Here is a 26,464-nt window from a genome sequence, read left to right on the forward strand (position 1 = left end):
ACAGCACTTTTCATTGCTGAACTCTTGGAGCCCAGCTCTGCAGACTGTACCAACGTTCTTGTGAATGGCAGCCCTGCCTCCAGCTTTACCCAGTTTTGGGGAATACCAGTCATAGGTCCATTCCAGTCAAATGGCTCATCCACCCTGCAGCTCCTGCAGTGAATGTGCTCCTGCAGCTGTCTACTTTAGAAAAAACTGGTTTTTTTGGGGTTTTTTTTTGTGTTTTTTTTTTTTTTTTTTTTTTCAAAATACTGGCAGCACAACAACAGCAGTAGTATGAATTGAGGAAAGCTGCTGTTGGCCAGCTTTTAGACTTCTGCTGCTAAACTCGCCAAGAGAACAGCAGCACATAAAGGTTAATTCAGATGCTTCTATATTAGGCACGTATAGGCAAAATTGTGAAGAACCGAAAAGCCAAGAAAACCCTCAGCAGAACAGATAGAGGAAAAAAAAAAAAGGCCTACAAAACTGGGAAGTGAAGAAGTGATTTAAGAGAGACTAGAAAACAGTTTGTTTTGCAGTCATTAACCTCCTTTCCCATCTGGTATTTATGTTACACACACACAGATACACAGAGCCACAAAGGCATGCATATATATTTCTACCCTCTGAATTTCAAGGCACACAAAACAATTAAGTCACCTAGATTTTTAAAGCAGATAAAATATTTCTTTAGATGCTTTTCTGACATCTGCAGGCAGTTATCAGTTTGGTTTCTTTCTTTAAGTTAGATTGTTTGCCTCAAGCATACACAGAAAAGTTTTACACTAAACAGGAAAAAGTTCATTGAGATGAAGGGAAGAATTGCTAAAAGCAATTGCACAGAAGAGATTGTCTTGCCTGGTAAAACCAAAGAACCTGTAAAGTAGAGGATTGCTCAGTGGGGCCAGCTACAGCATTACCTGCCAAGTCAGCCACTCTCACAGACTGGGAACTAGCAAGCGAGAGACACAGCCAGTTGGCTTTGGTGGAATATTTAGGGAGGATGCAGAGGCTTATTTACTGAATAATCTGGAGACCATCTGGTGGTATCCAGTGACAAGAACACTGAGCTGAAAGTAGAAATGCCTGAGCTCTATTTCTGGCTCTGCCAATTATTCTCTGTGACCTCTGGTGGCTCAGTTTGCCCATATACAAATCAGGGAAAAAAGCTACTCTCTTCTCTAGGAAATTTGGTACTTCAGTAAGAATTCACACTTACTACTACTTCAGTAGTATGATTATTTATTTACATTATCAATAATAATTTTAGAGTTAGTAATTATTTTATTTTTTGAATCTGAATTTGCCCCCTTTATTAACAAAAAGATTACAACCACGTCAACAGAGGTAGTACATAATGTAGAGTTAAACCAAAAGAATTTCAAATCAATCTGGACAGTATTCTTAATTGGGACATTTCTAAAATAACGAGATCTTTTTTTTTCTTCAGAAGAAAATACGCAATAATCATGTGAAGGAAAGATCTGTACATCTTACTGGACCTTCCCCACACCCAGCCTAATGACAGTGATATCATTACTGAGCTGTAGAAAGTATAATCTAAAATACTCCTGAGTTCTGAATTCCTTACCATTTTGCTGAACCTTTAACTAATCATCTGTAGGGAACAAAGGCAATTGAGTAACCAGATCAATATCTAAAAGACATGCTGATTCCCCTCACCACCAATCTCCTGTTTTCAGAGCCCCACAGACTTTCAGATTAGTAGCAGTATGTAGATATATTGCTGAATTTGCTTTCTTCCACACTCTACTGACAATTTACCATAGGGTAGTGCAAAATCAACCCGATGGGAGAATAAACACACAAAAAAAATCCCACTAAGGGACAGTAGCTCTTCAAGAAAATCTCCAGATGACTAGAAACTAGCACTAACCCAGACTCTGATTCAAGCCAAAACCAAAATTTCTGCAGCAAGCAAGAACCTGCTATCCCCATTGAAAGTGTTTTGTTGGACTCTTCCATAGGTGCTAACACAGCAGAAGTAGACATTTTCTGCCTACCAGGAGGATTCCCACGCAAACAGAACCCAGACACCTCCCACTTTCTTCCAAGGGTGACAGAACTGGTCACCCTTGCCTAGTCTTCTTAAGTCATCTGGTGTCTCACTGGGGAAGTGCTATCTAGGACAAAGAAGTTGGTAGGGATGCTGGCAAGAGTGGAAAGTGAATCTTGTGACCAAGTGCACTGGGGCTGAGCTGCTCAGGAAAATGATAATGAAGTGGAAGAGCTCTATTTTTAATGGGGGATAAAGGTCGAAACATAGCAGGAGGACCCCATCTCCCTTGGGAGGGAGACGAAGAGAATGAGGAAGGAAGAAATGCACTTCTTTTCACAGATACACAGGTCAATAACTAAAAACACAACAATGAAGTTTAAATTTAAACACCAAGTTATTTTTTCAACAATGGTTCTGTATATGATAGCCCTAAACTACGACCTTTCTTTGCTGATGCTGGAAGAGATCCAAGATACTTCAGGAAGAAGTTGGGTCTTCAGGTAAGTAGATTAACTTTTATACAGTATGTAAGATTTTCCTGACAATGTGTGGATTGGAAAAAGGCTTGTGTGAAGATCCACGTTTCTTAGGAAGTAGAATAAAAATAGCCAGAGGCTGCAGCAACTAAACCAAGTCCTGAAAAGTCAGCAGTGGACTTCCAAAATAAAAATAAGGCATACTGCTTAGAAAGTATTTCAGTGGGAGAATAATACAAACCCATAAAATTGAATCTCTTTTCTTGTACTACAATCACAGGACCGCCTGAACCTGCATGATACTATGTATTTCACAATGCTTGTATCCCTGCAATCTTATGCAGATATTAATAAAGTATGGCAGGATATACTTACAAACTATTTAGGCAGCTTTACAATTCAACCAACCCTGCTGACAAGGAAGGGGGAAATCACTTTAGTATTCACTCATTGGACTGAGAAAAGTACTGTATGACATGGAATGTCATTAGAGGTTACTAGGGACATACAAAAAAATTAACTGTTTGCTTGCTTGTATTCTTTTCTAAAGGAATTCTAAATTCACACATTAAGGTCTGTTTATATTAATATATTTTGTACATATTACAGTAAGATTGTATTAAGGAAGATGACAATTGTTCAATATATTTGTTTTCAACCCTGCTAAACTAACTCTAGTGCAACAGATTTTTGTGTGTGTGTTAACTCCGTCTCCATGTTTTTTGAAATAATTCTGTACTACAAAAGCTGCTACAAATCATTATTCACTTACTGTTGATACAGAGTAAGGACTCAGACATAAACCCTATAAATTTCCTTGTTCTATCTCTTAGTTCAGCTGAAATTCCACTGTCCACCTTGAAAAAGTAAATCACCCCAAATATTAATGGAATTTTGGTTAAGTTAGTTACAGTATTGAATAAGCACTCTCAACTGCTATCACCAGATTTTCTCAAATTTTCAATCAATATTTTTACTTCTCTAGCTATGCTGAATGTTTTCAGAATGAGGTTTGCCCATAAGAAATTTAATACTATGATATGAAAATTGAAATGATACCTGCAACTTTTAATGAAGAGCTATGATATTTAAAGAAAGCAAACTACTTAGCTAAGAACTGAATAATCTCATCTCAAAAATCATTAAATGCTCAGTAATCTGAACAGCACTACACCGCTCGTGTCTTATCTGCTGTAAGGCAAAGCAGAGCTCTGTTGTAATTCACTGAAACACAGTGATATCATATTACTCTTTTATTTGTAAAATAGCTATTTACTTTCACTGACAAAACAGCAATATTAAATTACAAAATTAAAAAAAGAGAAGTTATTAATGTAGTATTTCAGGCATCAAAACAAGTTTCTAAACACTGTTCAATGTACTTAAAATATCAAACCATCAGTACCATGCAGGATAGAAGTTTTAAGTGTTCTGACATCAGGAACCCTCTGTAAATTTACTTTCAGCAACATTTCCCCTACATTGAATGGCATAGTTTGAAAATGATGGCTATGCAACTCTGCATTCTGTACCACCCACAACCACTTTGGCCAGCCCAAGGCAATGATGAATTCACCCTACAGGAAACAGACCTATGACAGTATATCTTTCCTTGGGTGAACACAGAGCTTGGGCATGTTGCAAGGTATTGGCTCCTGATGCCACTAGCAGTTTTGTCACTGGAAGTGCTGTCACAGCCTTCCAACTACAAGGCATGGCTGAACTGCACCTCAACAGTTCATGATTTTTCAAATAAAAACTTGAAGCATGTCTGTTTAGCCATTAAGCTCTGCCTAATTTAGAACAGCTACTGGAGGTTTTGTTCTAACACACCATTAGATTGCATGTCTTCTGTATTTTGAAGTAAAAACTTTTCACAACAGCTATCCTCTTTCCCTTTTACATTCATTTGATGAATTACAAGAAAAAGCTACACATAATGTTTCTAGTTAGCAGTGCACACTTCAACTGAACTTTTTTTATGTGGATGTATACATCAAGAACTATCTTACTGTGGACTTAATGACATGAAATTAAAGGGGACACAAATTAAAATGTAGAAAACCATATTTTTGAAAAATTAGTTTAAAACCTGCCATTTTTCTAATTTGAAAGTTATTTTCTGTAATGATTGTATTTTAAAGGTGGTTGAGAAGTGATCAGACTTTAAAAATGAGATAATCACTACAAATCTGACAGGCACTGGTGATGATAGATACCAACCCCAAATCCAATGCTGTTCTCCAGCAAATCATACTCTTTATGTTGATGATACTGACATTGTAAGACAGGATCTTTTGATAAAGTACAGGACATAGAACATCTGCTTCCACAGCATGCTCAGGGAAATTAACTTCCTCATCTAAAATATACTTAAAAACTATTTTTGTAGTTAAAAACTATTCTATCTCAAATTAGCTGTGCACAATTTGAATGTGCACATTCACATTTTTGTGAAAATCAGACTTGCGCTTTGTGCACGACTAGAAGGACAGAAATTGAGATGTGTTATGCTTGACTGAAGCAGGCTAGCAGAAAAATCCATACAAAAAAACCAGAAGGACTGAAATGAAAACTTCAGTTGATACAAACACTTTACAACTTGTTGAAAGAGCAAGAAGACACATTAACAAAGATGACACAAGATCCACTTTTATATAGAACATTATTCAGAAGACTCTGTACATCTAGCAAAGACAGACTCATGCAGCAAAACACTGGGGCAAAATTGCACTCGACATTCTGCGCCTGGGTCCATCACTCCACCCATCTGTTCATAAGAATTCATTTATTTTAACTAATGAGCAAAAAACCTTCCATTCTCCTTGAGAATGAAAAGTATTATGCAGCACTCCACAGTTCTTTAAAAGTATACTGTCTCAAAGGAGAAAGGTTATTGGCAACCATAAGCATAAAATGTGATCATAAACATAAAATATACTTGTCACATTTAAATTTCAGTTGTAGCTTAATTTACCAATCTGTTTCAGCCCTACTGCCAAGGTATGCTGCCTCAGCTTAGTTTCCTAAGGAATGGTGACTTACACTGTTGGATTACCTGTCTGACAAGCAGCCATGGCTTTCACCTAACTCTGCAATCAATTAGCCAGTTCCAAACAAATGCCACAAAAAGGCAGAGGACTCAAAGAAGGCCTCCAAGTCTAACAAGACTGCCCTTGGCTGGAGAAAGGGGATGGTTTGACTCCTTGTCATTGAAGGGAAGTTTTCAGCGTTTTCAGCAGTAATAAACAAGTTACCTGTTTGTGCTGAATTACCTGCTGATGGACACACATGGTCTGACCAGCCAGCCAGCACTTATTCACCAAAAATGCTCTGACATACACTGCCTCTTGTCCACCTGGAAGGGGACTAGGACTGCCCTGAGGGGATTCAAGCAATAGACCTGAAGGAGAAATGGGCTATTTACTGTTACCGGAGAAGTAGGCTGGGTGTCTGCAACATCCACAGACAACCAGAATTCGTTACTTCCATTTCCTAGAGAACAAATTACACTCTACAGGACTGAAAAAAAAAACACTTAAAGCTCCTGGTGAAGACTAAAAGATTATGCCAATCACATATCCCATTCTCTTTCTCTAGGAAGAAAGGCAGGAGAAGGAATGGAGGAAATGAGATTTAAGTTACTTGCAGGAAATACATAGAGATCCAAGCTGGCTGTCAGAATATGCCTATTTTTCACATTAGGGACTATTTACTAACTCAAACTGTAGTTCAAGTGCTAGTACTATGTACCAAGGGTGGCAATATAAAACTACGTTAGCTCATTTGTATAATATCCATGTATAGCTATATCGAGTCACTCTTTAATACTATATATTATATAACACACACCATATGAACCTTGCAGAACATTTTCCCCAAAACGAAGAAACTTCTATGATGACCATCATCATCATAATTCTACAGAACAAATTTAAGATACAAACCACAGCTTTTTTAGCAGCTTCAGCAACCTCAGAGCACAATAACTCTCTGGGCTAGCTATTTAACAGAAACTTCTGTAATCAAATACACAAACAGCATGGCAGTCCAAATTAAAGTCAAAATTAGATTTAAATTGTATTTCAAAACTCTAGTACCTACCAGAGATATAGACTTATTGCTATATTGCAAAGTGTTAGGAAACTGCTTTTCCAGCAGCAAACATTTATTAACTGAATGGAATGTTCCCATCCCATGAAAAGAAGTTTTTGTTTTAGAGCATCTTTAGGAGTCGAAAACAAAACATTATTTTTGTGCTTACTGTCTAAAGTAAATTAATACAAATAATCAGAAATAGTCAGAAATTAAAATTATTTCAGTCCTAATGAACACGGTTTGCTATCGGTCACTAGAACTTTCAAGACACATAGTGAGTGAAGACAAAAAGAGTCCAAATAGGTCAATGACAGAAAAAAAAAAGTCTTCTACAAATCAGAAGAGCTAATGATTTTGAAGTCTACAGTGATGTTTACAGGAAAATCAAAGCTGCAAGTTATTCAGTTCCATATTATATCTAATGGTATCAATTTGCAGACAATTTTTAAATGGTTTTCTTTTTGACAAGGTGTAAAACAGCATTTTTAAAATTCATCTGCTAGAGAGGTGCAATTTCTTGACTAGATAAAAGCATGAATATCTTTGTAAATGTGAGTGCTATTTTTTTTCTAGCATCACAGCCTGCTGTTTGTTTGCTCTCTAGCTATTTTTTTTAATACATTTTGATACTTTCAGACATGGGACATGCTTCCAGCTCCTAAATGACCTGCAGTGCAATTTACTGTAGCGTGTACTGTACAAAGTTCTTTGGTATCCACAGGAACAGTTACCAACTGATGTGAACTTCCTTCCCTAAAGAGCTTGTTTTGAATAACAAACTACTCCAGGGGGAAATACATTATCTTGTCTAATCAAATGTTCAAGTGAGGCTTATTTCATTACAGGGCTTTACTATGCATTGTGGAAATGTTTGTGGCACTGACCTTTAATTAATCTCAACCTTAAAGGAAGACAGTAAAAGCTTAGAAGCCCAGATTGTGCATATTATTTTAAAGCTACATGTAAATGGTTTAAAGAACTAATAAAAATCTCGTATTTTTTAATGACTATGTTCTCTAAGATGTTTGCTTTTATGTAATCTATATAAAAGGTTTTCGTAAATATCAGCAGTTATTTGTTCTTACTTTGTTCAATCAGGTTTAAAATACAGATGTTACTGATATATGGTTTATATTACCAACATGCTTCCTTTTACCCAAGTGTATTTATTCAGTGCTTTTTGATTAGCTGGAAGTGTTTCCCACTGAGAAACATGTACTTTAGACAGAAAACAATTCAACAGGACAGTATCACACATATGTAGGGCAAAAGTTCATTTTTCACGTCAGCGAGCTCGTGTCAGGTAAAAATATAACTCAGTGATGTCTGCCCAGGAGGCATGAAGCAGAAACAGCCAAGCCATTCCTGAGAGGCCTTCTGCTGAGGAGACATCTTTGGGGGAGTTTACAGGTCCCACCAGGGAGGAAAGGTCAAGTCAAGGATAGCAAGGAAAGAAGAGAAAATCCGAGGAAATATTGGGGTGCCTTCTTCGGCATCTTCTTTCCTTCACCTCAACCATCCCAGAGCAGAGGTCCCTAGAGAGAAGAGCTAGCATGTTCATGGAGAGTTGGGAAAGCAGAGCAGGAAAGCCTTACTGACATTGTGAAAAGCACTAATAAGGAAAGAAATATTCTGATGAAGTATACTCAAGTATGCAGTATTGATCATGTGTATCCATAAAAAAAGGAAGAAACCGACATAATTCCTGTTGTTAAACAATCAATACTGAAAGCTTTTGATGCTTCTTTCAGACTACTGTCAGACAATATAATAACACTATAAATAAAATAAGCAGTATAATATTATAACAACATTTCAAAACCTGGTGCAATACTCAGGTTTATACATTTGCTGTAATGATCAAATGCTGTTTTTACTGTAAACACTTTACTAATGCATACAAGGTATAAAGCTCTTGGAAAATCAGAATAAATCCATTAAGCCCCAAATATTATTGTTATTTTTGCAACTGATGAAAACCAATTGTACTACATTCCTTGAACATTATCCACTTGTAAAGTGAACAATCACAAGTTTCAGGTATTTTAAAAAAATGGTACTAATGATTCAGTTCCAAGTCTTATTCTCTTTATTTTTGATGTATTTTTGACATCCATTCAGGTAAATAAGAAAACAAGCTAGTTATTTCTCTTCTTCACTGATAATTTTCAGTTCTAGTTGGCTGCACATGTTCATTCTAAATTGGCTTGCTTTCAATCACATTTTCTACCTACCACTTCATAAACTTTCTTGGAAACTTATCTTAAAACTCATCTTAAAAAAAAAATCACAAAAAGCAATACAACAAAATCTGCTTAAATTAAAACTTTAACTTTGAGTAAAATGTCATTATTCTTGTTTTATACTTATTTTGAAGAATAAAGTAAAAATACTGGCTTCTACTAATATAACATTGTTCTAGTTTTAAACGTAGTATGTTTATATTAGATAATTTATGTTTAGACACAGATGGAGAGCAATTTTATTCTAGTCTAAAGTGGCTTGATTTTTTTTTAACAAACCTGGTGACAAACATGCTCATGCCAATATTTTACTTCACATAATAAAAAAGTGAACTTCCTTTCCAAGTGTCTCTTTACATGCTCAGGAAACATCACTGGTACATTTTCCTTTTGATAAGAGAGGATTCTGATTCTGGAGAACTAAATATGGAATCTTAGGTAAAGGATGGCAGTAGTACAATTTAAAATTACAAATATTACTAGATGCAGTATTTGTAATTTTAGTACCTTTAGCTTGCCTCCACATAGTACTTGTTATTAAGTATTCAGCTTATACTAATTAATATATTAAGTATTCAGCTAAATTGGCATCAGTATTTTTGCAAAGACTGACATATTTCTCCTTCCACTTTGTCTGGTTACATAAATCCAGGTTGAAATGAAAAGGAAGTTTTAGTTTTCCTCTTCTTACCTCCATGAGAAAAGAGATGAAATAATTTAATGCTTGAGTTAACACAGGCACAGATACTAGGTTTGTATTTAACATTTTTAGCAGAAGTTGAAAAGTTCAACTGAAAAACTTCACTGGACTTTATGAAGACAAAACATTAGATCGTATCATGTTTGCTCTCCATTTATCTCCTAAACAATACAATTTAGCTTAGCTAAAATCTGTATTGATCCTCAGGCTTTTTAAGTATATTGTGAAACTTCAGGAGCTTCACTGCTCCTGTGGAGAGCCCTTTCCCTTCTGGACAGCCACAGGCTACCTCATCAGATAACACCTTTTACAAGGACAAGCTGGGAGAAATGACTTGATGATTTTCTTGTTGTAGAAGCCTCTCCCAGCTTACAGAAAGAAAACCAGAAAGAAAACCATAATGGATTCTGGCAAGAAAGGCAATGTGGTCTCACACTTGCTATGGTGCAACTGGAAAAATTAAGTAAGGGATAATAGGGGAATCTCACTGGCATATAAGCCAAAACTTTCACCTGCACAACAGCTATGATTCATTTGTTCTTTTAGTTAACCTATTTAAAAATGAATCAGCATACTGCTGATATGGGATATACTGGAAAGTAATCTCTTCTGGAAATGACTTCTTAAATCTTGTAGCAAGAAGGCAGGGTCACACTAGAGCTCTTTCTAGCCTACTGTCCTTTTTCCAACAGTGGATGCCCAAAAAGAAATGGGCAAAGTCAGGACAAGGATACATAACAACAGTCTTCCAAAACTTCTCAAGAACATGAGCCAAACAGGCTTTCTACATACTCAGGAGCCAACAGCTGATTTCTGTTTTGTGAACTCTGAACTCATCCCATCTCCTCCAAAGGCCATGTGAACTTCATAAAATAGCTTTGATTCTACATACTATCACTGACGTGACATGCACTGGGAACAATGCTCCATTCTTACTTTACAACCACAGGAACACTTAGGCTGGCTGATCCAATAACATGGGAAAATGCAAAGAGAATTTAAATGTGTATATATGTACATATATAGGTATGCTCCCCGGCCATGTCTTTTGTGGTCAAATGACCCCTCATGGGATTTCTGCATACCTATCTAGCGTATTTTCAGTAAAAACAATAGAGTACTAGAGTGGAAGTGCCTTGCACTTACACAACAAAACCAAGAGAAAAGGGTTCTCATGACATAAGGCTCAAACAGCATTGTAAGTCTTTTGTACACTCAAGTTTATGTGAGTCGATTGCTTTTGAAAGGCATCAGACTAAGCCTTAAAGCCTTAAAGCTCCAATCCACAAAGTTTAGGAATAACTACAGTGAATGTTGCTGTGTTTACTTATCCAAAAGGGTAAGGGTGAGCAAGACAGACCTGTTCTTATACCATTTAACCTCTTCAAGGAATGTCAGTCTTCACATCAGAAGAAGCAAAACCAACACAATACGCTGGGTTTCTTCTGACACACACATTCTCAAGTGGCTTTTGGTCTGACTCTAATCTCTGCCCATAGATACAGAGGTGGAGGAAGTAAGCCTACTTGTTTAGATAGCCATCACCTTCCCATTACATCCTACTGCTTGTTCCCGTCTCCAGTCTCCACTTTCTTCTTCTCCATTTTGTGTCACCCGCCCTCAGTTAAAACTACGGAAATGATCCACACTAAAAATAACCTCTCCCTCCACCTCATTTGGTCAGGCCAAACAAACAGCTTTACCAGGATGCAGCTGAGGGCACAGTGCATAAAAATGGGAAAGTGGAGTGGATGGTTATGGGGGAGGGTTGGAGGAAGGGGGACAATGGCTTAGCCTGGCAGTATTGTTGGAAACAATGCACATGAAACTAAGCAGTAGGCACTCCTTAGCTGCCCAGAGCAGTGACATGACTCAAAGACTGATGACTTGCTTAAATTACAAAAGCTGCGGAGAAAAATAATTGATGTAGAGCCATGAAAAGAGTATCACATGACCCTAAAGATCTCAAAAAAGTAAATGAATTCCAAAGTCACTTGGCCAGTGATAGACCTTCCAGTTTTGAACATCAGGTCCCAACAAAAACCCAACCTTTCCACACTGGAAAAACCTGCCCAGAGAGAGTATGCACTGACACAACTGAGCTAGTCCTCAACTACAGCAAAGAGTGCTCAGAGCAAACTTGCTAGGAGCAAATGCCTGGAATTCTCCCCCAAGTCAAGCCCACTGTTAGAGTCACAATTTTCTCCCTACTACATCCTCAATTCCACAGAGCAACTATCCATAAAGTGCTGAAACTTTTTATTTTAAATTTCCCTCTTGGTGTCTGGAAGCATACAAAACAATATATTTTACAAAAAAAACCCCCAAAACAAATGCACCTAATTATGCTATCTGCAAAGATGTTTTGTTTGTATTTTAAAAAGGGAAAAAGTAAAAGAAAAGAAAAGTTTTATTTGCTACATATTTCTTATCTCTGTATTTCCCCATGAGTCCAACTCCCAATGTTTAAGTATGTCCACATCTATCATGTAAGCATGGATCAGGAATGGTGTTAGCATGACATGTGGCTATACTTACAATAAGCCCACCATGCCTAACAATTGCAGAATCAAAAAAAAAGATAAGCTTTTCAATGTGACAATCCTTTGAGTCAACAACCTTGCAAGATGCATGTCAGCATTTTTTCCTTCAAATTCATTCCATTAGGAAAGTAGGAACTACTCCTAGTTGGAATATGAAATGGAAGTTGTCTCTTTTTTTCTACAGATTTTGCTATCAGAAGCAGGAGAACTAATGAAACCTGGATGTACTGTGATCTGCGTCTGTAATTCTTTAAACCTCTCACTAGCAAAATCAAGAGCTTTGTCTCAACTCTGCTCTGAAACCCTTATTCTGAAGACAAATGCAAAACACACATCTTCAAAAAGCCGGCAGACTACCAAGGATGGCACTTGACACAGGACTCAGAGTTTACTTCCTTGTGGTGATAGCTGGGAGCTGTCACTAACATTTCAAAGCTACTCACCGCCATGCTCCACCAAGAGAACCTTCTCACTGATGTCACAGACTTTAAACAAACTTGTTTTATCCTCCAAATTCTATTTTCATTTCCATATACTCCAGGGGCTACAGCTAACAGCCTCTGAACTGGATTTTTCACCCCACTGTTAGCCACCAGATGTCCTAGGTCTTTAATAGATTAGAACCATGTACAGAAGTAGGAAAAATTCAGTAGGAAAAATCTTATACATAAATGCACATATGCGTGCCAGTGCACACGCTCATGAAAACAAAAACCCTTGCCTGCTGGTTTGAATTGAAAATATCTGAAGGCATGCTCTTTGCTCCTTTGAGCCTTTAGAGATAATACTCCTGACTGCATTACTTCCCTCAGAATTTTTTTTCTGCTTTTAGGAAGGAAAATGTTAGGCTCTGTCAAATTAAGAAATGTGCTAACTCTCCATGAGAAGTGAATCATGTGCATCTTGCCAGGAGTTAGTATTAAAACAACCAGCATGTGTAAGCACAAGAGAGTTTTGTGTATGCTTTTATAGTCTGCTACACTGTCTGACATAACACCCTGGAAGAACATGCACTTTTTAAGAGAAATTATCACTGTCTGTTTATACAACATAGCCACGGCAAAATTAGTTAGATAATTAATGAAGTCCTAGATTAATTCAAGACATGATTGCAAAGATTTAGTTTTGGAAAAGATGTCCCAGAGGCTTTAAATCAACATGCCCATAAAAGCTCTGTGAACAGAAAATGGCAAATGTGTAAGACCAACTAACATGACCTAGTATCTTCCAAAATTTCCCAGATTTTCAGAAGTTTCTAACTTCTTGAGCATGACCTGATTCATGTCACTGAAAATGCAGATGTAAGTGTCTGAAATTGGGCACTCGTATCTCAGTGTATTTTTGAGATTGTGATTGTTGAATTCACTGTTGCAGAATATCCCAAACATGTGAACTGCTGTACAGCATGGAAGAAAGGAATTTTCTCCTCTCCTCAACTTAATTTCCTCCCTCTGAACCGACACGCACGAGAATATGTAATTACAGTTTTTTAAATACTAAAAATTGTACTTGGCTCCCTTTTCTCTTCTACTTGGAGTGATCGCTTTCCATGAGTAAACATATCCAGTTTACTCTGTCTCCTCTTACTCTTGATGCTCTCCTCTGGACTCCATTTGTGTACTTCTTTTTAAATTCAGTTCCCAAAATTAGACACAATACCCTAGCTGAGGACTCACATTGCCAAAGAGAATAGCATAATTACTTCATGTATTTTTGTACAACAGCCTTGTTAATGCATCCCAGAATGAGTTAACTTATTGTTTGTGGTCCATTACTACAACAAAGAATTTTTCCTGCACTACAAGCAGTTTCTTTGCATCCTGTATCCTCTTCCATTCACTTCCCTAGAGACTGTCTGTTTATTCCTGAGAGGCTACCAGAAGGGGATGACTGGTTGACCTGCTGGAGATAACCATGTTTGACAGACTTTAATGTACAGATTTAGTATTACCAAGGTCCTAGAGCAACTAGTTCTTAATTGCTTGTACTGCTAAAAAAACCTGAAAAGTTAAAGAATTGAATAATTTTCTTTGAAATGTGCTAGTCACAACTGATAGAGAAAATATGAAGAGAGGTACAGATTTAAAAATGAAATAAGTCAATAAAAAGAAGTATTTTAGCAGTAGAAAGAGGCCTTCTCTAGTAGCCATTCTTTACTATTTTTGCTTCTTTAATCACAATCTACAACACTTTTTCCCACAGACCACAAGTGCTGAATCATGTAAGACCTAAATTGACAGAAAAATAACAAAATTCTGCTACTTGCGGCATTTCCCCAAGGGAGATCAAAAAGTTCAGACTATTTTCTCTTAGTGACACACAGCATTAGGAACTGCAAAAAAAAAGGGGCATTTTGTATTTTTAAACATTTTATTTCTCTAATGAGAAGGGTTCATAACAATGGTGTTCTTTTCTGGTAAATCAGGCAAACTGTAATGAATGATTAAGGAACTATGAGCAGATTTGAAAGCACAAATGTCCTTTGTGGTACTGTAAACATTGGCTTTCCAAAATCAGGGTGAAAAGCAATTTATTTTCCATTTTAAGAACAAAAATAAAGTGTGGTCTCCATCTGTATGGAAGAAAATATTAGTCATGGTACATAATTTTACAAATGCATCTTCCTAAGTTATACATGGCAGTATTGCAAATGAGAAACGTCATTACACATGAAAGAATAAAAAATTGAATGCAATGGATTTTTTTGAACTGACTAGTCAACATGTATAACAGATCTGAAAATACCTGAGATAAGGATAATTATCATTAATAGCACCCTTTGGGCTCTGCTAATGTGTTGGTACAGAGGCCTTCATGCACATTCCTCTTACTAAAATTGTGCTTAAGCTCTCATAGAATTGTAAAATAAAATACTGTAATTATACAAAGATACCAACTCAGTGTCAAAAACTCCCCAAACCCTACCAACAACAAAACACCAATAAAACCCCCCACCCCACAATAAAAAAGACTAGATAATGAAAAAGAAAACAACACCTTGAACACTATTTGTAGTTTGGGTTTCTCATTGCCAACATGGTCTTGTAAAACTAGAAGGGCAACAAGAATGAGAAAAGACACAGAACAACCCCTGTGAGAGAAGTTAAGGAGACTCTTTAAGTGGAAAGACAAATATCTGGAGGTACATGATATGCAATGTTGGGGGCAATGTAAGAAAGATGAAATATTTCTGATAGAGAAACTAGGGAAGACTTGTGGGCAGCAGACCTGGAGGGAAAAATCCCAACAAAACAAACAAAAACCTCCAAATCAATCAAATCAATCAAGTGGCACTTCCTCATACAACACACACTTAAACTGCAGAACTCACTGCCATAAATGAAAGCTCATACAGGTAGGGGGGACAAAAAAAAATTCCTGGAAGACAAATCCACCAAAATTAAATTACATCCATAAATACTACTTCCAGTCAAAAAAACCTCAGCCATAGATCTATAGAGACTAGGACAACCAATGTGGGAAACTTCTTAAACTCCTTTTCCTGTTTCACTATCAGTCACGGTCAGAGATGAGATCTGGTACTAAATGAACTCGTGATCTGAGCTGGTACAGTATTCTTATGATTTTATTGAGCTGTGCAAATCAATTTAAGGTAAATTATCTAGGACACTGTGCATAAAACCTTTCCTTCTGCACAGAAAGTTATGCTGCTGCAGCCTACTGTTCAGCAAGCCTTTTAAAGATATTATTATTAAAAAACCCCACAATATGAAAATGAATCACAGTGATTGAAAAGACCTACTGTTCACAGCTTAATAGCATCCAGAGAACTGTCACTTATCTGAAAAAGATTTTGCTTATTTCAAGTTCTGTGCCAATCTCTAACCTACACAACTTTACCCACCCCCAAGAAAATCCATAAAAGTGCTCAACAACCTCCCAAATATAAAAATAATAGGGGAAAATGATTTGCTTGTTTTGTTTTTCAATTGCAAGTATTTGTGATTTTTATATTAATATCACTGCATAACCGGAAGCTCAGCTGTATGAATGGTGTGCTGGCAGTATTATCTCTGCCTTTAGGTCCATATATATCCAACTGTTTAAGCCTTTGCAACATTAGACCCTTGGGAATATAGCTGCTTAGGATGACTTCTGTATTTCTGGAATATAATAGTTCTTGCCAGCCTTTCATTCATCAGTGAGAAGAATCAAAATCTGCTCTACAGAACTGAAGGCCAAGGACGAAATTTAAAACTTTATTTCTTTAAAATAGAGTGAAAACCCTCTACAGTTTGAATGGCTGGCTCTCAGAAATGTCAACAGTCATCTTCCTCTATTGACATGATTTTTAGCCCCTAAAATTATTTTTTGATTATGATTATGAATTCTCACTTACACATTCCCTGACTTATTATTCTTTTGGTCCATGATATACCCACACTCTGCTGTTGGTTAGTGTGTTAAGTTTGCTGCCATTAAAATTTAAGGAGAAATTCAGCAGATAACAACAGTGATTAGAAATGCTAATTCTAGGGGTGGGAAAAGAAAAGCTCTATTGTTCAGCTAAAAGTATGCCATCCTAAATAAGAGTCTTTTCTTCCCAAAAAGACAGGCAGCACTGACATCCCGAGATGGAAAGAAGAGCTAAAGTTAGAGGACACCTGCCTGCCAGAAAGAATATTCTCACTCACATTTAAAATCTACAAATCCTATCGTGAAGACTCACTCTGCTGTGATACCTGCTGGAAATCTAATAATTAATGGCAGGGTTTCGGTAGCATGTGGTGACACCTGACCTCTTCCCCTAGTGACCACACATTTGCTACATAGTTTTTTCATTCACATTTCTCCTCTGCTTTTTTTGTTGTTGTTGTTTGTTTGGGTTTTTTGCCTGGAGAGCAGGCACACAGCCTGTACCAAAGGCACTCTGGAGCTGACTGACAACCAGGTCCTGCTGCTGTTTGTGGTCAGCCATAGGTTTGCAAGCAAGGGGCAGTTTGTTGTCTGCACAGAGGGCAGCAAGGACACACTTTCCCCTATTTTAGTTAACTTGTTCTTCGCCTTTTCTTGTTTTCCTACCTGACAGTTCTTAAATTTGGTATTATTTAGCTCCTATGAAAGAAAGTATGTGGGTGTATGTTAAGAAAAGGATGATCTGCACAGCTCTGTCACTTAACATCCTCTGGAAGTGAGGGTGGACGTGATCAAAAAGCATTCACCAAATTAACAGAGATAAGAGGAATTGCATATCTTTAGCCTATTTCATCCTGCTAAACAATTTCAGTTCAAAACAGTGGGATAATTATTTGCATTAAAATATGTTTAAGTCCTACTGACAGCACCAAGAAAACTCAAATGTAATGAATTGGCAGAAGTGTCAGAAAATGTTTACTTTTAAAAGACTTAAAAGGCAAAGTTCATCTCTAACGTCGATGTAGCAGAAAAAATTCCAATATTCTATCTTGCCTAAAGATAAGTATCCTTTCAAAACATTTCAAAACATAGGTTTTTAAAACAAATACTAGTAGATTAATTACAAGAGTATAATTTAAACCAACTGAAATTAATCCACTGATTTAAAGCAAGAAACCTTAATCTGCATGCTTCATGTAATAGCTGGCATGCTTACAACCAGAGGTAGCTCCGGTCCAAGAAATTATTACAAGTTTCCAATGTAAAAGGCAATATGAACTTGAAACTGTGTTGTACAAATGACATTCTCCTCCTGACTCTTTTTAAAGAGAAGGCCCTGAAACTTGAATGGAATCTCTTTAACTACAGCAAAACAAATTATGTGACCAGGGTGCAGAACAAAACAATAAACATTTTGTGGAAACTTTTAGCAGTTAACTGCAAATGTGCATTACCTTTTATCTGCTTTATAACACCTTTTATCTGCTTTATAATACCTTTTATCTGCTTTATAACAGCCCTATTTATATTTATTATAAAGAGCTTCTTATATCCTCAGAGGAAAAAAATTGTTCATAATACCTTTTGGTTTTTAACCTATCTATTTCAGTATATGCAAGGTATACATGGAGTCTTCTGTTCACACTATTTAGCTTGTTCTCTGTTCCTCAGCTCAGGTTCTCAGGTTGCTACCTTCTGCAAACAAAATATCCTGTCTGTGTATGCAGTCTTTGTTGACATTAAAAGAGGTAATCCGCTGTTGACAATAAGTACAAGCCATGGATGAAGCTATGGAGGTGATGAAAAAAACAAGCAAAGGTCTAAGCTCAACATGGTTACAGAAAGAGAAGCTGTGATCTCATCAGGTGCTGAAGAAAGGGGAATGTAGCTCTTTGCTGCTGTGCAGATGAACACTCACTTCTTTAGAACACCAAATAATGACACTAATATTATTTGAGTAGGTGATAATCTCTGTTCCCTAGGTTTCCACTGGCTTCAGTGACAAGGTGCATACATGTGATGATTTATCTATGATCTGTACACTTTCATTATGGTCACTGAAGTAAAAACCAAAGATTCTCCCTGATAGTAAACATACTACTTTTGCAGAACACTCAAAAATGGCAAAATCACAAATAAACCTGCGATCTTTGTCTTAAGAGATTAAAGAATTAATTGATAATAAAGACAATTCTGAAACATACTCAGCTATGTCTACCTTTTCTCTGGCTGTGATGGAAAATCTGTTTTAATGTAGTTTATAAATAGTGCAATTCATAAAAAATTTCAATATCCTTCTTCTGAAAACTGCCACTTTTGAAAGTCTGAAATGTCATCATCCTTTGACTAAATGTGTCTTCATTAAGAGTGTGGTTACTTTTTTGCACTTATTTACATTTACTTCCATTATGATTCAGTTTGATTTACACATAAGTGGAAAAACAAGTGAATTTCTTGTCATCATTTGATGTTAATCTCAAATCTTTATATATAAACTGCTTGGTAATTAAATCTTCTACTGAGATTTCAGTGCACCTCAACAGCAGTAGTAAAAACGACAAGAACTTTTGCTGCTTGCCTTAAAATAGATTGAGAATCAGGATCAGTTTGTGATTTTGGCCAGGCTACTACACCTCTGTCAAGCATCACCATAGGGATTAGTGCTACTCCATTGGCCATTTTTCCAAGCTTTACCTCCTAGGGTGGCACAGGACTGCTGCTACCTCTGCACTGCAGGATTGCTTTTAGAAGATACCTGTCAGCAGCCACAGTTGCGAAGGAATTCAAAACAGTATACCACAAAAGCAGCTACACTTTAAAATAAATCTATGTCCTTCACAGGTCTGTGGCCAGGACAACAGTAGTACAGGCTTTAACCTATTGATTCTGCCTTTCTTTAATTCAAAATTAGGATGTACACTGAAAAATACTTGATGAACAAAAATATTCTAATGTTCAGAAATTATCCTCTAATACATTTCTGGTTCTGTGAGGAGAATCAGTCACTCCTACTTAAAATGATAATTCAAGTTAGTCTTCCCGTTGCCATCAACTCTAATATCCAAATTTAGATGTAAAAATATTTTTATCTTAATAAAATGGAACATAAGTATATGAACTTTTCATCTCAAAATGTAGCAAAAAAAGGCAGAATGTGACATTTAGGATTAACAATTTACAGTAGTTGACTAGATGCTGGACTGACTGTAAAAAACACCTCTAATTAATTTGTATTAATAGGTACAAAACTTGGAAGAAATACCAGAAAATGTCAACAGGTTTGGAGACCACAGAAATAACTTAAGCTTTACTTAGCAGCAGCAATAATAATAATAAAGAATAATATCTTTCCAGTTTCACAATGAAAGTCTCTGTGTTGTGTGATGATAATAATTAAGTCAGGCTGGATAAAGTGTGAATACCACCTCACTATCTGGGAAGTCAGACTCACAGTATAAGACAACAAACATTTAATTTGGTGTTACTATGATGATGTAATACTTAATGTAACATTGAACTTTATTCACAGGCACCATTGTTCACAAGACTTCCTCAATTAACTGCCTTTTCAGAATGGAATTAATTATTTTACACTGTACGAAAAAAAATATACACTAAAAAATGCAAAATACTTGTGAAAACAGGGAACCTTTTCCAGATATTTCAAAGTTGAATCTGTTCTTAAAAATACTGAGACAGGAAGGGTTTGAAACAAAATTTATTTTCTGCATCTTCAATTTTTTCTGAATACAACTCCTATTTATTAACTTTGGATCATTTGTGATAATGTACAGGATTTCCTATGGCTCCCAATCCCAGTATTTCTACTGCTAACTCCTGGGGGCCTAAGTAGATCCCTGAGCTCCTTTCCTGGGATACAAATTTAATTCTTTACTTCTCATTGGTATAAACTGTTGTGGGTCAGCGAGTTTGGAACAAGGGATGGAAGAAATATGTTACACTTTTATTACAGAATACTTCGTTTTATTCTTGAACATCAGTTTTTTTGTCCAAAGCAAACACCATCCCAAACACAAACTATGTATTTTAAGCAAGAAATCCTGACCTTCACAGAAGAGCTGTATTTCATACACAAACCAATCCAATTTTAAGCTCAATTTGTTTTCTGTAAAGTCAGAATATTTATTAAGGAGATAAAATAAAGGAATTTAAGAAAACCATGGTAGAGTTTTATAATTTTACAGTTCCAGTATGTATTATACATTTGAGAAGTTCAGACGTTCTGAGATTTGTTGATTTGGGGTTTTTTTCCTTTTTTTTTTTCCCTCCCAAACTGTCCTATATTTGTTTGTAGTATGATCCAAGTTGCAGTCTTGTATTTTTGAAACTACACAGTCAATATAATAACTGATTATTTCTGAAAGCACTACTGGATTGATTGATCCATCAAAAGCAAATGTACTGCTTACAAACAAGTAACAGCAGAACAAGTAACACTGAAGTATTTTTTTGATTTCATGTATGAAATGCTTGTAACTTTAACACTGACTAATCAGAACATTAAGGAGTCAGTTTGCTGATTTAATGAAAAGCAGAAAACTTAAGCCACATCTGCATGCAAACAGGTATTTCATATGGAAGAAGAGCTATTGCTGAGCTTTAGCAGAATCTGCTCTTCACATGCAAAGAGCTCAAATTCAGTATCTGCTGTTAATGCATAGTGTACAGCATGAAAAAAACTGCTACCACAATAAAAAATTTCATGGGCTACCTAATTGCTTCTTGTCCCTAACATCTCTACTTTTCAACATCAGTTCTGACAATTTTAACCTCTGTATGAAGACTAAGGAGGTGCCAGCAGCTGTAACAGCCAATGTGTTTTCAGCTGTCCTTCTCTGTCAGCCTTCTTCATTAGCTCTTCAGGTGTTATTAATTCAGGGCAGTAATAAGGTTGCCAGACCAACACAACTTTATTGTTGTCTGGCCTTTCAAAAACCTTCTGTGTTTGTTTAAATATGAAAATATGTGTTTATGTAAATATGAAAATCTACCAATTCACAGAACACCACAAATTACTTCATTTTTTAAAGTCTAATTGATTTTAAAAAGTTAATATTGATGTTACTATTGAGTAATGTTAAGTACTGCAATCACAGGTAGTTATGAAAACCTGTGTTCATTCTATCCAAAATGGTAAAAGTCCAAAAGTAAAAATTTGGATAGAAAATAAAATCAAGTGAAGCTATTTGAGTGGCAATATTCTCTGCATTCTCTCTTTTACATTATTTTCAGGTAAAACGTTGTATATTTTCACATTTACAAAAAAGATGGGAAAATGTAATGTGATGCTATTTTGTAACTCCTTTGGGCTGTATGAAAGGGACACATAAACAATTTGTGGTCAAATAAAGTTACAGCATTAACTTTATAACCTAAGCAAGTTTAACTATGTATAAACCATACTTATCATTTTTTTTTAATCCAGGATAAAGACTTTCTACAGCCCCACACTACACTTCACCTAAGCAAGATTTTCAGTTGCTTCAAACATTGAGATGCACACTGTGAAAAACAGCCACCTCCAGGCATCAACACAAGATTGAATTTGAATACCAGTTATCAGAAAAATTTGAAATGCTTAACAAAATTCTGTGTAACTTCAAATTCTGAGCAAAAGGATTTTTCTTTATCATGTCTTTATAATATGGATATGATGCCCTGATTTTTAAAAAGAAAACCTGATGGAAAATTAAAGTCATCAGCTAGAACTCAAATTGCAATATTTGAAAATGTAAAGCAAACCGCAGACCTGATTAATCTAAAGTACTTTCCCTGTCAATGCCCACATTAACATTTCATTCTTAACAGCTAAATTAAAGATCTTGCCTGACTAATAAAATAGCTTTAAAAATGGTATTTAAAACTCACACACTAAAATCAGCACAAGTGACTGCATCCACACAACTTAGGAAGTTTCCAAAAAATACTTTGCCTCCCTAAAACATTCTTTGCAAAGGAAGATGAATCTTCTGAAAACTCTCCCTGCTCCCTAAAACCTGTGAAGTGTTTACACGTTCTCTACTAAGCAGACGATTTATGTCCACTGTTAACTGGTTTGCATGACCAAACACTTGACAATGCAGCCCAGGGGTAGGTGACCATTACCTGCTATAAACCTACACAAAACTGATCAGATGAGCTTCATTCAAGACATGTTTTATGCAAAGCAACTTCATTTGGCTACATTTTTGGGGAAGACAAGGGGTAAAGGAATTATACACTGAGCAGCTCTGAAGTTCCCAGAAAATTCAAAAACTTTAATAAAGACAACTGACCTTGAGTAAACACACACTTGGATAATACACCACAGCTACCAGCACAATATGGCCTTAACATGTTCACCCTGATTCACAAAGGACAAAATAAATCCCCATCAATAAAGGATTAAAATTGCCATGGGTCAATTCCTGTTAACTTCAGCAAATATCAACACATTGCCAAAAATAAAAAAATCCTTTTCGATAGAGCATGTATGCTACAATTCCAGTGTTGAAGCACTTCCGCTGATTCTACCTTTGAGCAAAGATAATGCCTTATCTGGTCAAACAAAAATTTATCTTGATCCCTGTCACAACTTCAAGAAAGAAAATACAGTGGACATTTGACTTATTTCTATTTATCAATTTTGTAAAAACTCCAGATCTAATTCTCATGATTTATACAATTAGAATACATCAGTCAGCCAGGAAATACTTTGCAAAAATTGTACAGTCTTTTACAAAAGTAATGTAAGACTATGTAAAAATTATAAAACAAGTCCAGAAAGCCTTCAATTTTTTTACCAACTACAAGAACCATCAAGGTAGCATAACCAAACCATATAAATAGTGATTTTTTAAAGTAAGTAAAACTCTTGCGGGGGGCACTCCACAGACTCTTAATGCAATGTTAAAACACTGTAAAGAGAAAACCATTTGTTTTAAAATTTGTACCACTGCTAAATAAAATATTCTGCTTACATTTTAGAGGTATGTAATTTAAAAAACCAGGCAAACAAAGACCCAGAATATTTTAGTCTAAATAGGAAGTCCTCATCTTTATTCAAGTTCCTGGAATTTCAGTCACAAATTGCAATTATGAGTATGATTTCACCCACAGGAAATCAGTATTTTCATATCCACTTATTTTAAGGATAATTCTCACAATTAAATGTGTATTAATTAATTTGTATGCAATTTAAGAATGCCTGTCCAAGCACACCCAATATGTCACAAATATGCTCAGATTAGCACCCCAGGAGTATTGGTCAGATTGTGCCATCAGTGAAGTTTCTGCATGTCATCAGGGATTTCTCCTTAAAGACTCCTGATAAGGTGCAGTCATTTTCTCACATTTGGCATGCAATGTAGCTGAAATCCATCTTCAACTAACACACATCGATTTTTATGACAAAGATTACATGGCTAATGTCATCCAAAAAAATGACACATCTGTAATTCAAATTGCAACACTAAGGGTCTTTAACAACTCATCACCATTCATACAGTCACAAACCCTAAAGCTGCCTCTTCCCTCACTCAAAGAAGGGTAACTTTTGTCACTCTGTAGAATGTGCCAAAATGTGCCACAGAGCAGCCCGTGTCCCTTCACATCTATTTTGAAGTGAGGACGATTAGCCCTAAAATCCTGTGTGTCTACTGCTAAACACTTGGTTTGGGCTCAGAAGGCCTTACTCCATACATCAGCTATTAATTACAGAATCAGTAATGCTTAGCAGAGGCTGACTGACTGATTACTATCCAAGTATTTATTTTTATATCTGTCCTTATCCAAAAATACTAAATGGGTCAAAATTTATTTCAGCTGGAAACCTAATTTTACTTTATCATTGGCTTAAACTGGAGTAAAATCAAGCCCTGAAGCACAATAGCATTTTTTTTCAATCTGCCTTGCTCACAAATTCTCCTGGAGATAAATAACATTCTAAACCTAGAAAAATTTAAAAGCCCCAAAAAATCTTGGCATACTTTACATTTTACAAATATTAAACATAAGAATTGAGCTGAGATGAAAACCAAAGGGAAAATATGAATGTGACACAGAAATATATTTACTTCTAAATCAGCATTAGATTGCTCTTCTTCTTTTAAACTTGTAACAACCTTTTAAATATTTTTTAAAATTAGGACTAATAATTGACACTATTTAAATAACATGATGGTATTTTCAGAAAACCTATTTAATTAAAAACCACTTATTAATATTTTTGTTTTAAACCAAAATGGACTTTGAATTGAGATTTCAAATGAATTATTAATTGTTTCAAAGTCCACTGGGTCCTATTCTCTTCCTCTCCAAGAAGGTTAAATTTTCCTCTATATAAAATACCAAGCCATGAGTCAAATTTGACTAGATATAGCCAGCTTCTGTGAAAAAGGAGAAAATCTGAAAGCAATAATAAAATCAAAATATCTCCAGCCGTATGAAAAGTCCAGTTTAGCCTACTTTTATCCCAGAAACTCAAAAGAACATATGTACTATAGGGAACTGCAAAGTACATGTATCACCATTTCTTAACTCATCTAAGGATTAAAATGCAAGAAAAAAAAATCCACATAACATGAGCAACAAATAACTCAGAATTGTAATGCCTGCATAAGATAAATACTTCATGTCAAGCTCACATTCCATTTCTAAAAAGAGTTTCTCATTTCCACTAACTTACATCCACCAATTGAACAATTATGCAATATGTGGGTGTACCTTGCAGTAGGTTTTTTTTTTAACATCTGCATTCTGTGTTAAATTCTAACTGTACAAGATGTCTGATAATTTTTCTTTATCTTGAACCTTCAAAGTGGTAGGTTTACCAGAGACAAAACCACACATCAGAGAATATGAGTCATATAGTAAAGAATTACTCTCCCCTTCTCCCCTTTGCGCCCTGAAGCTATAATAACCTAAAGACACTCTATTGTAAATGGCTTCTTCAGCAGTATTCGATAGCATGTACAACTCACAATCATTTAGCCAACAAATGAAGATATTTTTAAGTCCTCACTGTATCCATAACAAATTGCTTTCAGTACCATTTTAAGGCAAATTCAAACGTGCTACAGCAAAAATAAAATTCAGAATGTCTATGCACTTGCTTTCTTGTCATGCATAAAATATGAAACATTCTATACATGTGCCTATAAATAATAACATAAAAAGATAAAAATAATGTACGATGCCTATGTAAGTTAATCTGAAAAGTATCTCTCATTTGTATACAAAAGATCAGCCTCCACGCAGAAGTCCCACATTGATTCCATATCAAATTAAGGCAACATTTACATACAAGCAAACCACCGTTCATGCCAACTACAATACATGAGGAAGCAGAGCACCTCACTTGACCACTGCTTACGCAGGATTCCACTTGGAAGTGCTGTAAGTATGGGAAACAACACTGAGGCCACTCTAGACTTTTATTTTCTTTTATATCCTTTTCTGCAGGTAGACAGTTAACTCCTCAGACTAACATCCTGCATCTAATTCCACATAGGAAATCAGCTTTCAACAAAGTCTTATTTGATGTGTCAATATGTAAGATTGCATCAGAAAATCTGAAGAGAACTAAATGCAGAGGCAGCATTTAGAAACATTAGCACATAAATCCATAACAACACAGAACTACTACCACTAAAACCTTGCACCACTAAAACAGGTGCAACAACCACAGTCTTGTAAGAAAGTTAACAGAGGTGATGCTGGCATAAGATCTTTCTATGACCACCTTCCAAAAAGTAAATAATCCCAATGTTTCAGTAAATCCAAGTGAAGCAATATATTCCTCCTCGAAGCAGAATAAATCAGCGGTGTCCATTCTTACCTGTGTATAGTCAAAGTCAGAAAGAGGAGCTATACTCTTGATGTAGTCCATTCGAAATTGGTTTTCTGGGTTGGCCAATGGAACTGGGGGTATTAAAGTGCTCATAGCTGAAACTATAGTCTAGAATTGGATAAAACAAAAAAACAAACATATTAATCTGGATACAGGATCAATAGAAGATAATCCA

The 26,464-nt window shown here is 35.9% G+C and overlaps 1 protein-coding gene across 2 annotated transcripts in view; it reads right to left on the reverse strand.

Annotated features, from left to right (window-relative positions):
- The window catches only part of GNAL (G protein subunit alpha L), a 178,638-nt gene that overhangs the window by 84,921 nt on the left and 67,253 nt on the right, over positions 1-26,464 (reverse strand). For both annotated transcript variants that reach the window (XM_031503998.3, XM_021527781.4), the window contains exon 4: positions 26,278-26,397. In XM_031503998.3, the coding sequence (XP_031359858.1) occupies positions 26,278-26,397 (120 nt within the window). The remainder of the gene's footprint in view (positions 1-26,277; positions 26,398-26,464) is intronic.

The sequence above is a fragment of the Lonchura striata genome, chromosome 2 (genome assembly GCF_050655825.1).
Source record: "Lonchura striata isolate lonStrDom1 chromosome 2, ASM5065582v1, whole genome shotgun sequence".
Classification (NCBI taxonomy): Eukaryota; Metazoa; Chordata; class Aves; order Passeriformes; family Estrildidae; genus Lonchura; species Lonchura striata.